The sequence below is a fragment of the Orcinus orca genome, chromosome 4 (assembly GCF_937001465.1).
Source record: "Orcinus orca chromosome 4, mOrcOrc1.1, whole genome shotgun sequence".
Lineage (NCBI taxonomy): Eukaryota > Metazoa > Chordata > Mammalia > Artiodactyla > Delphinidae > Orcinus > Orcinus orca.
In genome coordinates this window covers 7812240-7826285 of record NC_064562.1, presented here as the reverse complement: position 1 = coordinate 7826285, position 14046 = coordinate 7812240, and the positions used below count along the sequence as shown (strand labels likewise).

The 14046-nt window shown below is 41.4% G+C and overlaps 1 protein-coding gene across 3 annotated transcripts in view; it reads left to right on the top strand.

Moving 5' to 3' along the window:
• MARCHF1 (membrane associated ring-CH-type finger 1) overlaps nucleotides 1-14046 on the top strand; it is an 835479-nt gene that overhangs the window by 747371 nt on the left and 74062 nt on the right. For 2 of the 3 annotated variants that reach the window (XM_049709031.1, XM_049709030.1), the window contains 2 exons: nucleotides 1684-1763; nucleotides 2042-2785. In XM_049709031.1, coding sequence (XP_049564988.1) covers nucleotides 1684-1763; nucleotides 2042-2785 — 824 coding nt within the window. The remainder of the gene's footprint in view (nucleotides 1-1683; nucleotides 1764-2041; nucleotides 2786-14046) is intronic. The other variant, XM_049709032.1, reaches the window with a different exon arrangement.

Below are 14046 nucleotides of genomic sequence, written 5' to 3'. Positions count from 1 at the left end.
GATACGTGGGCCTCTTACTGTTGTGGCCTCTCCCGTTGCGGAGCACAGGCTCTGGACACGCAGGCTTAGTGGCCATGGCTCATGGGCCCAGCCGCTCCGCGGCATGTGGGATCTTCCCAGACCGGGGCACGAACCCGTGTCCCCTGCATCGGCAGGTGGACTCTCAACCACTGTGCCACCAGGGAAGCCCAAGTTGTTTACTTGAGATTTTTCTTGTTTCCCGAGGTAGGCTTGTATTGCTATAAACTTTCCTCTTAGAACTGCTTTTGCTGAGTCCCAGAGATTTTGGATGATTGTGTTTCCATATTCATTTGTCTCCAGGTATTTTTTATTTCCTCTTTGAGTTCTTCGGTGATACCTTGGTTGTTTAGTAGCATATTGTGTAGCCTCCACATGTTTAGGTGTTTTTTAAAATTTTTTTTGCAGTTTTTTCTTGTAGTTGATTTCTATGTACATATCTTTAATATGGAGAGTTTTAGAACTACTTTGAAATTTGGGGTTAATCTTTCTACCTTTACTATTATTTTCTTGGTGGCAACTTCATCTGTGCAGTCAGAATGGCCTAAATCTGGACCTGGGACTCCCTCAGTTACCTCTATGTAAAGGAGAGGGGTGCCTTTCTAGGTGGGAATGAGAGCAGATAGAGGAGCAGGATTTCTAACCCAAAGCCCTGCTCTACCACCTACTAGCACAGAGCAGCACCAATTCCTCAGTTTCCTCATCTGTAACATGGAAATAATTCTAGTATGCGCCACATGTGTTTCTTGTGAGTATTGATGAATGAACATATGAAAATTACTTAGAACAGTGATTGGCACATAATATTCCCTCAAAACTGTTAGTTATTAGTATTTCTGTTTTGTGAGATTATTGTAAGGATTAAAGGGACAGTAGATAAACCACAGCACCATGCCTTACGCACAGTAAATTCTCAACACAGTCTAGCTTTTGATTTGTCATTATTGTCTGTACTAAATACAACAGTTAAATAAGTCAAAATAGTGAAGAAAATGTTGTGTTTCAAAGATAGGAGTTTCATGAAATGGACTCAAATCTGTGCCAACAATCTGCATAATTTCAGGCTCTCTTATCTTAGGTTAAAAGATATGAAGGTTCAATAATGTTGCAATGGATAGATTTTATTAGTGTCAATGATGAAATAATAATAATCACTGTAGGCTTTTAAATATTATGAAGTGTTTTTAAATATATCATCTCATGGGGCCTTAAAGTGACAATGTTAACCCCAGGCAGTATCTAGCAATCTAAGGGCTATTTGATTATTGAAGCTTCCCGGATTATTATCATGCTGGTCACATAATAGACATTGTGTCCTTTCTATCATAGGCTATTCAAGGGTTGCCTATTTGTTCCCAAGGCAAATTGAACCATTCCCCTCAAAAGTTTACAGTAAATAGAATAGAAACTTCTGGAATCATCTTCCTCTCTCACAAATGAAGAAACAGCAAAGTGGTACAGCATCTCAGCTGTTCCAAGTTCCTCAAATCAGTTTTACTTTTGCAAAACCGGCCCTCCGACTTCCTATATCCTGTGAGCTGCCTTACGAGCAACATGACCGGCAGCCACATTTGTTGTAATTTTTTAAATATGTGGAAAAAAAGCAAGATATCGACGATGTATTACCTTAACCAAGATGCCAAATTATCTAACTTGTTTCTCCAGGCGAGCAGCCCGACCACAGGGACAGCTCCCAGGAGCCAGTCAAGGTTGTCTGTCTGTCCATCCACTCAGGACATCTGCAGGTAAGTGCCCAGCAAATGATCCCATTTGGTGTGTTTTTAGACCAGTGCTTTGTACTCTTGCTGTGTTTGCTGAGACTGTGTGACTCTTACCTCTGCCTTACATTGTCCGTGGATAATTTATACCAGCCTAATTTTTCTCCCTTAGTGCATTTCCCTCATTTGATCTTTATTTACCAACTTTGCGTCCGTGCTGTCATTTTCATCGCTCTCTCTCTCTCTTTTCCCATGGCTTTCCTGTCCATTCCCATTCTCCATCCTTCGCCTGCTGCTTTGTCTAGATCTGCCATCTTACATGACATGTCAGAAGCCTCATTTGAGCAAAGCACCCCTGTCGTGGTGCTGAGCCCTGCTAGGAAGGAGTCTGGTAAGAAATCAGTAAAACAGAGGCCTAGGAGGAAGAGGAGGGCTGCTCTGAGGTACGAGCACACAGAAGAACAAGTGAAAGGGAGAAGAAAGGATTTTCACCTCCAAATCCCCAGCCACCAATGGAGTGAGACTGACACAGATTCTTCAGATTCATCGTCCACCGATGAGAGTCACTGGATTCAGGCAAAACGAAGAGCCCAAGTGAAATTCCGCCTGTCTCGGAGAAGGAGAAATAAGAAACCAAATGGAAGCTTGGATGAGTCTTCTGCTCCTAATGAAATCCATCCAGTACATTTAGGATCCAAAGATAAAAAGCACACGGAGCTGACCAAGTGTGAGAGCTACTCTTTAAATCTCCACAGAGGAAAAGGCACAACATACCAAGGATGCAGTGTTTCCCTGCCAAGACGGTCCTCTGACATTAAGAGACGGTCAGGGAAGGATGAGGAAAGCAGAGGCAGGTACCACCACAGGGATCCTCGGCTCTTGCACAGGCCTGGGCAAAATGAAACAATCAAGAGAGTGTTTTCAGAGACAGATTCCAGCACTGAAATGCTGGCAGTCAAAGAAGATGGCAAGCCTGTGGAGGATGCAGGATTCCTTCAGAAGCCTCCTGCCACCTACCATGATGGGTCTGATCATTTAAAAGCATGCAGGTCAGTCACTCCAGAGAAAGACTTGATTACATCCAACTATATCTCCTCCTGCTGTGAATTACGTGTGTGTGTGTGTCACCTACCCTCAAAACATAACCTTTATTCATACTTTATTCATACTTTATAACCTTTATTCATACTTTATTCATACTGTCCAATTGGATATAGGGTGATAAAACGAGCAAAGGGCTGGGAAGAACAATGCACAAGTATCCATGGGTTTGAATGCTGTTCCAGAATACAGTTAGATTTTCCCCTCCCCCTTCTTTCAACTGAATAATGACTTATCCTGGTCAAAAAACTGACAAACCAATTGAGTCCTATCCCTACTCTCGGTAAGACAAGAATTGTGGAGGAAACATGAGTGAGAGCATGAAACTTTAGACTCTTCAGTGCAAATCTGGTGAACTGTTAGCACTCTGACAGAGGATATTCAGGGCTTGGGGGGTTTAAGGTCAGATTTTTGTATCAGAAAAATTTCCTCTGCAGTTGGTGCTAATTTGTTCTCCAGTTATCTGACTCAGCAGGATAATTCGAGACTGAAAGGGCACAGAAACAAGTCACGGACATGTCTGCGGGGTTGCTGGGGCCTTCGGGGAAGGAGACCACATTAACTTTGGTGATAATTGTGTACTAAAAGTTTTCAATGTGTAGACAATTCATAGCTATGAGACTGCTTGTTTGCACTTTTTACCCGACTGGATACAATTTTCAAAATAACCTAAAATTTAAAAGAATGATGTAACTATCCAGGCTAGTATGCACAAATAAGACAATGTTAAACAAAACAAATATTTTGGATTTTCCTGTTATACCCAGTCATTTAAGTTGCTTGGATTCTGTTCGGGAGCAAGTGATGTTTTTGTTGCATAATGCTTGGTTTTGGGGGCTTATTTTTATGAAAGTTGAAGTTATTTTATAAAACATGTATGTTTCGTGTGAATCACGTGACCCAGAGAACACCTCCTATGTACATTCAGGGCAGGACGAGAAGGAGGATTAAGCTCTGGATGTAAATAACATTGTAATGGTTTGTTCCTCTGAAAGTTTTATGAAATAGTCATTCATAAAATGTTCGTTCATTTATTCACTCAGGCGTTTATAATGCATCAGCCACTGAAACTATTACAGTGCATAAGATTTGTAGGGTCTCTGACATCTAGAGCTTACAATCTGATGGGAATAACAGACACGAAAGCTATTTCACAGTTAGTTACCATTGTGATAAGGAATGTAGGAGCGTATAATGTGGAAGGTTTACCTATTCTGGGAGATCAGAGAAGGACTCTCTTAAGGAAGTGACAAGCTGACTGAGGCTCAAGCATGACAGGAACTGATCAAGGAAAGAGCAGGGAAGGCCATCCAGGCAGCATGCCAGCAGGGTTCCAGGGAACTGAGAGCTGAATGCTGCTGGGGGGGGGGAGTGGGGGGGGCGGGGGCGGGGGAGGTGGTGGAGCTGAGGCTAGAGAGGTGGAGAGCGCGCTGTAAAACACGCTAAGTGGTTTAAAACAGAAGTGACACCATTTGACTTAGATACTAATACAAGTAAGTTTCTTGTAATCTTTTGACTATGATTTAAGTGTGACTTTGCTAAAATGTCTGGGGATGGACTAAAACACTATTTCTAGTCTAGATGAAGAACTCCCCAGTCACAGACATCTGTGGTCATTCCCCAAATCTACTTCCAGAGTAATTTAATGAAAGAGAGTCAGAAAAGTTAGTTGTAGGCTTAACGGTAATTGGAGAAAAAAGTAATGATTGTAATTAAAGTCATAGTGGCTGGCTCTCTGAAGTTAAAAGCACTGGTCTGGAGGAACATTTTCAGTGACAGAATATTTAACATAGACTTCTATTAATGAAAGTGAGATCGATGGACCTATTGTTATTATTTCTTACTGTGGGTTATCGTCAAAATACACCCACTAAGCAAATCCTATGAGCCGTATATTATACTGGGAGCTGAGGATAAAGTGACAGAAGACTTGATTCTTCCCTTAAGTGGCCTGTTTTCTAGTGGAAGAAATCAAATGTATACCCGAAAAGATGAATGTTCAAGATAGCACAGGGTAAGTTTAAGAAGAGGAATACTACAGGAATTTGAAGAAAGAAAACTTGCTGAGAGCTGACATAATCCAAGAACCCCTTGAGAGGTGGGATTGGGGCTGAGAAAAGGAGAAGTTAGCCTGTCAGAGATGCACGGCCTGCATCCAGGCCCTGAAGGCAGGGCCCAGGCAGGGACTAGGGAATGCCACTGTGCACCCGGGAACTCTTTGTGAACTGTGTGACTGGGTTAGAAGGTTTGCATAGATGGATAACTAGAATATTTTTTAAAAAGACATTGTGAAGAAAACATGCATATCCTTCCAAGGAGCTTAACTCTGTTCCGTGCACCCCTGTTTTCAAACTGCCTTTCTGAGCCTCTGGGTGCCAAAGAGGCTGCCGAGGACAGTTCAAGGCAGTTGTGTTCCCGTTAGCCCATCTTTAACCAGAGGGTTGGGGTTCTATATAACATTCCTTTAAGGAAAAAAAGGAAGATTCCACTGTAAAAAAATAATGTAGAACAGCCTTTGCTAAATCAAATAGGCTTGATGAAGAACAACTCGTAAGAGTAGTCACAGTGACACCAGTGATGTACCGGAAAGGGACCTAGATTGAGGAGGAGGAGTGGTGATGTGGTGGAAGCAGCCTACTTCGGGGTGAGTAGGATGAGGATGGTAAAGGGGAACGAAAGGGAGGAACAAATGGCATGCAGGCATTTGCATCCCCCCAGGTGAGTGGGATCCCCCCAGGTGAGCAGGGTTCCCCCCCTCCCCCAGGCCATCAGGAGCAATCTTAGTGCTTGCAGTCGGTGAGGGCAGAAGACAAAGAAGTCAGGAAAGACTCCAGACCTTGGAAGCTGGGAGGTAGTAAAAGCCGATGTTACTGACAGAGGCAGAGGAGGTCAGAGGCCAGTTGGTTAGGGAAAGACATGATGAGTTTAATTGCAGGCAGGCTATTTGTGGTGACGGTGCCGTCCCAGGGTCGACTGTCGAGCAGATAACGTGAGTCACGTCACTGAAATGCAGGAGGGCAGTCACGGCTGGGTCTGTGTGATTTTTCAAGCAGTAGTGAACTATATACACAGACCAACACTAAACAGCTGCGTGTTTGCAATGGTCATTAGCGTCGTGTATGAGCACAGGGCAATCGCATCAAGATATTAAAAATGAAAATCTCAAGGTCACGGAGGACATATAGATTTGGGTATCATTCTCAGGGAGGTGACTGAGATGCCTGGAAAGTGAATGAAGTCTCTATATGAGATCATGTGTAGGAAAAAAGCCTCTGTATGGACCCAGCCCGAGCACCAGGGTCCCCTGCGTACAGAGGAAGATGAACTCGCACTCCTGCCGCTTGACATGGACAGGCAGGATGAGTCTCAGCTACAGCCACAAAGCAGAAGCTCCTAAGCCCTTCTTCCTTTTTTCTTCCTGGCATTTAGTCCCACAGGGACGCTCTACCCACTCTTGACCTTCATCAAAGCCTCGCGCAGAGAAAGTTTCTCTACTACCTTCCTATAACTTAGAGGGAATTTAAATCATCATACTGTCACACCCACACTTGTGGAGTAGGAAAGGCTTTGCCTTTTTTTTAAAGAAAATTTACATTAAAAAAAATCATGTTAGCTCATGCGTGAAACTTGTCAGTAGCCTCTTAGTTGCTGTCAGTGGCAAGTTCAAAATCTTTAATGGGATTTACAAGGGCCTGCATGATCTATCTGACCTGCCTACCCAGCTTCAACAGCATCATTAACAATGACCTACTCATGCCGGTCTGTCTTCAGGTCTCTGAAAGAGCCAGGCCTGTCCCTTTCAGGGCCTGGGATGCCTTCACGTTACCTACTCTGCCCTTCACCAGGCTAACTCCTGGTCATTCTTTCTTGACTTAAATGTCATTTCTTTAGGGAAACTTTTGTGATTCCCTAACTGACACTCAGGTCCCCTTCACTTCCATAGCATCATTTTTTTTTATTTTATTGGACTATAGTTGATTTACAATGTTGTGTTAGTTTCAGGTGGACAGCATTGTGATTCAGTTACCATAGCATAATTTTTAATTGCCAACATCTGTGTATTTTTGTGTTTGACGGTATCAGGTTTGCTCCCTGCAGCATCCAAAGTGCCTGGAACAGTGCCTGGTAGATAGCACATACTCAGCATACAGTTTTTGATTGAATAGATTTAGGGAAAATAAATTTTTTGAAGGGAGTCATTCTTCCTATGTGAAATCATAGCAGTAAGTGGTGGATTACCTCTCCTGCAGTGGAGTCCCATGTAAAGAATATTCTTCACGAGCCTGTAAAAGGCAGACCACTGTCCCCACCCCCAGCGATTCTGATGCCCTTCCTCTGGGGTTGTGCCCATGACTTTGCGTTTCTAAAACATTCCCAAGTGATACAGATGCAGTTGATCCAGGGACCACGTTTTGAGAACCACTGTTCGATGCTACAGATTCTCCCTGGGCTTTCTGTGGGAAAGGCTGAGTTTGGGAAGCATAATTAGAGTTTTCTGTCATCCTCTGCAGAGTGCTGACACAAAAAGCACCAAATCAGATCACTTTCCTGTATTTCATGCTGTCATACCAGTGTGGGACAGGTCATCAAGCTAAAACCATAGACTGACAAAGTCCCAACTTTACCAGGAACTCAGCTGTCATGGTTTGACTATTGTTTCCCTTCAAACACACTTCCTCATCCCATCTATACCCACTTCTGTCAGTGAGTTCACAGATCCCCTGAATTCCAGTTTTGACAATGTTTTCTTCTCATTGGGTATATCTGGTCCCAACCAAGTTCTGCCACTTCCTCCAGATACTGCTTTGATCTGGGTCTTCTTACCCGTTACCACCATCCCTTTATGACTCTACACGTCTGTTCTCTCTCCACATCCACCGTTTACCCCCCGTTTTGGTCAGGACTCGTCTCTCAGGTTAAGATTGGCTGAAACCAGTTCAAATGAGCTTGATGTCTTAGCCACAGAAATAGAAAATCTGGGTACACAGGTGCCCTCAGGGCCTCCAGAGAGTCAAGCAATGTGGTTCCCTCACTCTCTCTCCTTCTCTGTGTGGTTCTTACTTTCTCTGACTGCAGACAAGCTTCCTCTGTACAGCAGAGGGAAGAAACATTGTGGACAGAGACAGTGGCAGGCTTACATTTTACCAGCAGTGGCTTAACAGAAAAGGGAAATGTTCTCTTCAAGCAGTTACATGAAATCCCAGAGAAGGAATAGAATTCGCCTGCCTTAGGTCACATCCATGGGCTAATCGCTGTCACCAGGGCATGGGTCGTTATGCTTGGACCCAGTCCTTGGGTGGGAAGGTTGGATTTAAAATATGGCTATGGGCAACCCCTTCAGAACCTTACGAATTGGGGAAAGAACACGTGAACACCAAAAAGAACAGCACTATACCGGAAGAAGTGGGGAAAGAATTATGAGCAGGAAAAAACAAAAAAAATGCAGTACAAGGTCCTACTATACAGCACAGTGAACTATATTCAATGCTCTGGGATAAACCATAATGGAAAAGAATATAAAAAAGAATATATATATGTATATGTATGACTGAATTACTTTGCTGTACAGCAGAAATTAACACAACATTGTAAATCAACTATACTTCAGTTTAAAAAAAAAAAGGTAGTAGTGTTCAACCACCATCAAATGCAGTTCTTTCCTTCCTAAATGTCTTTCTCTTCCTCTCCAAACGCCCATATTTAGATATGCTTTCTCATGTTTATCCTCGTCCATGAAGCTTTTCCAAAGTATTCTGGTCCATGGTGACATTTTCCTTCCTGCAATTCCCATAACCTTTATTCTCAACATCACGTCTTTAGTATTCAGTCATTTTTTTAGTGGTTTCAAGTGTGTTGGTTCCCTTTTCTCTACACAACAAGCTCCTTGAAGGTAGGACTCATGTTTCACACCTGTTCTGTGCCCTACGCAGTACTCAGAATAACTTGGGAATTTAGCAGTGGCTCACACGGAACTTTTGGAATGGCTTTGTAATCAGTGAAACCTAAGAGAGGAGACTTGCAAAAAACATGGGTACTATAATGGGAATTGGGTGACAGAGGGAATATTAAATTCTTTCAATGGTTTCATTAAAACAGGAAGAGCCCAAAAGTAAATAATAATTCCTGGTAATATTTTAGATCTATCTTGGGTTGGATGGTGAACTTGAAGGTATACTTTATGTTATTTTTCTCTAGCCTTCACCTTCATTAAGAAAAAATTTTGAGGCAAATTGGATGAGAAAATGATAAAAAATAGTCTATATGTTGAGTTGTTTAATTGTTGCAGTAATTTTGATCTGGGTATGGGAAAGTAGAGACAAAATTTCTAAAACTCCCAAGTGTTCATAGCAGAAGACTGCCTTTCAAAAGCAACAGAATCATGCGTTTTGACAAAGCACTGAGGTTTAGAAAATTGATTGATTATTTTTGAATCATAGGCCTGAGCCCCTAAGAAAATTGTGCTTAAAATGGACCTTTTTCTTATCCCTGTCATCATATCTGTGTGCCCACTTATTTATTCACACATTGAGCAACTATTTCTTGGGAATTTACTCTGTATCACAGCTAGGTGCTAGAAGCTGGAAATACAGTGGAAAATGCAGTAATGGTCTCATCCCTAATGAACTTATATTCCAGGTGGTAAAACAAATAATCAAATAGGCAAATGTAAAAAAAAAAAAACATGAATAAACAAAGCTAAAGGAACATACTGATCTAGTAGAACAAAGCAGGTTTCCCTGTGAAACTAATAATTAAGGAACAATTCAAAGGAGAAGCAAAGAGAAGAGATACAAGTGAGCACGCAGAGATGAGTGATTCGGAAGAAAAGGATTTCCCTGTAGCCCCTCAGGGAAGCAGGAGGAGGGGGTGGGAGCCAACCACGGGGTCTTTATCAGCCACAGTTAGGCGTTTGGACAGTGTTCCAATGACAAGGGGAAGTTTCCGTAGACTTTTAAGTAAAAGAACAACACTGTCACTTTTGTGTTTTGGAAGAACACTCAAGCTACTTTTGGAAAACAGATAGGAAGGGCAAGACGGAAGCTGAATGAACCCGGTTAGAAAGCCAGCGCGGTGTCTCAGGAAAGAGGTGATGGTGGCCATGAGAATAAAAAGAAGTAGGTGGATTTTTTAAAGTATTTTGAAAGTAAATCAAACAGGACTTGATGATTAAGTACCTATAGATCTGATCTCAAGTTTCTGATTTAGAAAACTGGGTAGATTCTAGTACCATTTACTGTGGAGAGAACACACTGAGAAGCAGAAAAGGAGAGGAGTTCAGTTTTAGACATGATAGTTTGAGGCACAAAACAAACATCCAAAGAGAGATATCAAAGAGACATATATAGGTCTAGAGGTCAGAAGTGGCATTGCAACTTTAGATGAAGACTAGGGGATCTTGAGCCGATAGGTGGTGATTGGCAAGATCTCCCAGAGAAAACTGCAAACTGAGAGGATAAGGGCACGGGGAGCCCCATGGAACAGCAACATTTAATGGCCCTGGGAAAGGAAAAGGAGCAGGTGGAAACCCTGGACTGTGTGAAGGAAAGAGAGAGTAGACCAGGTGGAGGGAGAGAGGAATTGGGGGGCCTGTTTGTGCTTTTTATTTAGAGAACCCTTGGGCTCAAAGACGTTGAAGATGTAGGAAACTGGGGGGATTGCTTATTTATTGAGGTCCCACAGGGAAGGTAGAAAAGGATGGGACCCAGAGCCCAAAATAGAAGGATCACTGTGGTGAGGAAAATAGGTGTGTCTTTCTTTCCAGTAGAAGAGAACAAGGAAACGGTAGATGTGAACAAATGCAGATCTACAGATTATAAAATTTTCTTTTTATGGCCTTGTGGAATGAGGGAGTTTTGCAGGATCAAACATCTAGGGAAATTTGAATTTCAGATAGACAACAAATAGTTTGTCACTGGGGCACACTCATACAGTAAAAAGTATTCGTTGTTTATCTGAAATTCAAATTTTACTGGGCATCCTGTATATTTTTTCTAAGTCTGGCAGTGCTAAGAATAACAAGAGAGAAAAGCACATTGAAAGTGCTGCTGAGACTCATAACTGAATTTATGGGGCCACAGCTGCAGGAAGTGCAATTTCCCTCTGCAGCTCGTCGTTTAAATGCAGATATGACCAAAGGAGGGCAATTGAACAGGGACCTAAAGGAGTGACATCATGAAATAGCCAGGTTTCATACTTAGCACAGTTTCATGTATTTATCCCTATGTGTCCCCAGGGACACACTTCACATTTACATTTTGAACTTACATTTTGAAATATAAAAACTAAGACAAATATGCTTTACAAATTAAGATTTTTAAAGCAAAATAACATTTCACTGAGTAGTTTTTCTCTCTAAATATGTATTTAGAGGAAAAAGCATACTTCTCTTTACCTTCCCCTTTTAGGCAATTATGATGGTCATTGGGAAGACTGGGTTCATAGATTCATGGACCATCCAGGTCGCTTTCCAGTTTGCTCTTTGAGAATCCTTGAATATCAGCACTCTTATTATCTATTGTTACCAAACCGAACTTGGGTCTGCTCTCCTGCACGCAGTAAAGCCAATCTACTGACACCGGGTTGTGATGAAGGAAAGTGCAGCGTTTATTGCAGACGCCAAGCAAGGAGTCCGGGGCAGCCAGTGCTCAAAATCCAAACTCCTCAGTGTGTTTCAGCAAAGCATTTTTAAAGTCAAGGCGAGGGAGTGGGTCACAGGGTATGTGATCAGCTCATGCGCAATTCTCTGATTGGTTGGCGGTGAGGTAACTGGATGGTGTCACGGGGGTTAACATTATCGATCTTTAGTGCCAGTAGGTCTGGGGGCTACGTGCTCATGGTTGTCAAGTAATTAATTTCTTCCATTTGGTGGTGATTTTAGCATCTGTAAAACAACTCAGGAAATGTGCATCAGATACTGTTATCCAAGTATTTCCGAGAGGAGCTACAGCAGAGGATATGGTGGAGGGGTCCATCCCCAGAAACGCTCGTAGGGTCCTGCTTGGTTACATTATCTCTTCCTTGGACATATCATTTCCTGGGAGCCTCTTTCCTTCCAGAGCCTCTAATTGTGAAAGCAATTCTTTGTAATAGTTAATAGCCTGTGTCCTTATATTTTCTATTTGTTAGTCCTAGATTTATATTCACTCAGTAGTAGATTTTTTTAAATTTTGTTACATATTCTATTACTTCTATTAGTTTTTCTGTAAAAAAAATGAAACTGACATTCTTTGTCAGCATCCATTCCATGAGTAAAAGATAAGCTGTTCACCGTCTTCAACATTCAGGTGAGAAAGTTTATCCAAAGTGACCTAAAGAGAAGCATTCATTTCCAAGAGGTAACAGACTCTTAAGGAAGTTCACGAATTTATTGTCTTCCTTATGCCTTTGCCTTTGTTTTGCTGAGTCTTGTAGGAATTAATAACAACGTTTCTCCTGTTCATTTTAATAACGGCTGAGTTGGTAGGAAATACAGGCATGAACATTGCTGGTGACCCTCCAGAGATGAGTTACTCGGGGTGACTCGACACAGAGTCACAAGGTCTCACTTTCAATTCTTGCTTTCTCGCTACTTAGAGCAGGCAGGCTGCAAAAGGTGAAGTGGCCCTCTCTTCATTTATGTGATCAAAAATGAGAAAAATGGACGTGTGTTGCAAATAGGTGCGTTGCTAGTCTAATACAATGTTTAAAACTAATTTCTTTCCTCCAAGTGAATAATTGAATTCATTGCAGTCCTCGGCAAAAATTCAGATATACACGATGCTACTTTATTTCACAGAGTAAAGGTTCTCAAAAAGATAAACATTGATGACACCACATTTTAATGTTATAAATGTTTGGTGTGATTTCACATAGAATTTCAGCATTTAGCTCAGTAATTTGTATATTGAATGAACAAAAACAATAAATGAAGGCACTGAGATATATATATACACACACACACATGAAACATATAAGAAAAAACTTGAAAGGCTAGCAGAAGTGGCAATTTATATCTTTTTTTTTTCTATCTTTGAAAGACATGCAGGCTTTTTTCTAATTGTTCTGAATTGGGAGATAATCTTTCCAGGAATGAAATGACAGTGTCATCAATAATACTGATTGTCTTGACTGTTAAATTATCTTACATGACCAAAACCAAGTGGGTTGATTCATTACCTTCTAATTTGGCTAACCAAGTAACTCTGATTTTTGGAAAGAATATGTATTCTGTAGACAAATGATGTAACAAGTAGTACATTTAGAAAGGAAAAAAACCAGAATTTTTTCTGCTTATAAAAACGTCTTAAAGTAGATTTGAATCAAGCAGGAATTTTCCAACCTCAGAAAGCTTCAGGCAAAGGTACATAGAAGTACAAATCTCCTTCAGAGGTAAAAGTCAATGTCTACATATTACAAAGCTCTTTATACTGTGCTACATTTATCTTTTCTTTGGTAATTTCCAAGATTGTTAAATGCCCAGTCACAGCAAAGTGCAAAATACTGAGTGAGAAGGAATAGCGATTAGATCAAGTTTATCTACTTCTAATTTAAGAGCAATATGTGTTCAGGATTACAGTTATTTTGAACTATAACCCTTCTCTAATGAACTTATATCTGTTTGGCAATATGCGAAAAAGAAAAACACCCTCTCTCCTTTTTTTTTTAGACATCTTCATTAGAGTATAATTGCTTTAAAATGGTGTGTTAGTTTCTGCTGTATAACAAAGTGAATCAGGTATATGTGTACATATATCCCCATATCCCCTCCCTCTTGTACCTCCCTCCCACCCTCCCTGTCCCACCCCTCTAGGTGGTCACAAACCACTGAGCTGATCTCCCTGTGGGAAGCAGCTATGTGGCTGCTTCCCACTAGCTATCTATTTTACATTTGCTAGTGTATATATGTCAATGCTATTCTCTCACTTCATCCCAGCTTACCCTCCCCTCCCCGTGTCCTCAAGTCATTCTCTACGTCTGTGTCTTTATTCCTGTCCTGCCCTTGGGTGCATTAGAACCTTTTTTTTTTTTTTTAGATTCCATATATACGTGTTAGCATATGGTGTTTGTTTTTATCTTTCTGACTTACTTCACTCTGTATGACAGTCTCTAGGTCCATCCACCTCACTACAAATAACCCAATTTCGTTTCTTTTTATGGCTGAGTAATATTCCATTGCATATATGTGCCATTTCTTCTTTATCCATTCATCTGTCGATGGACACTTAGCTTG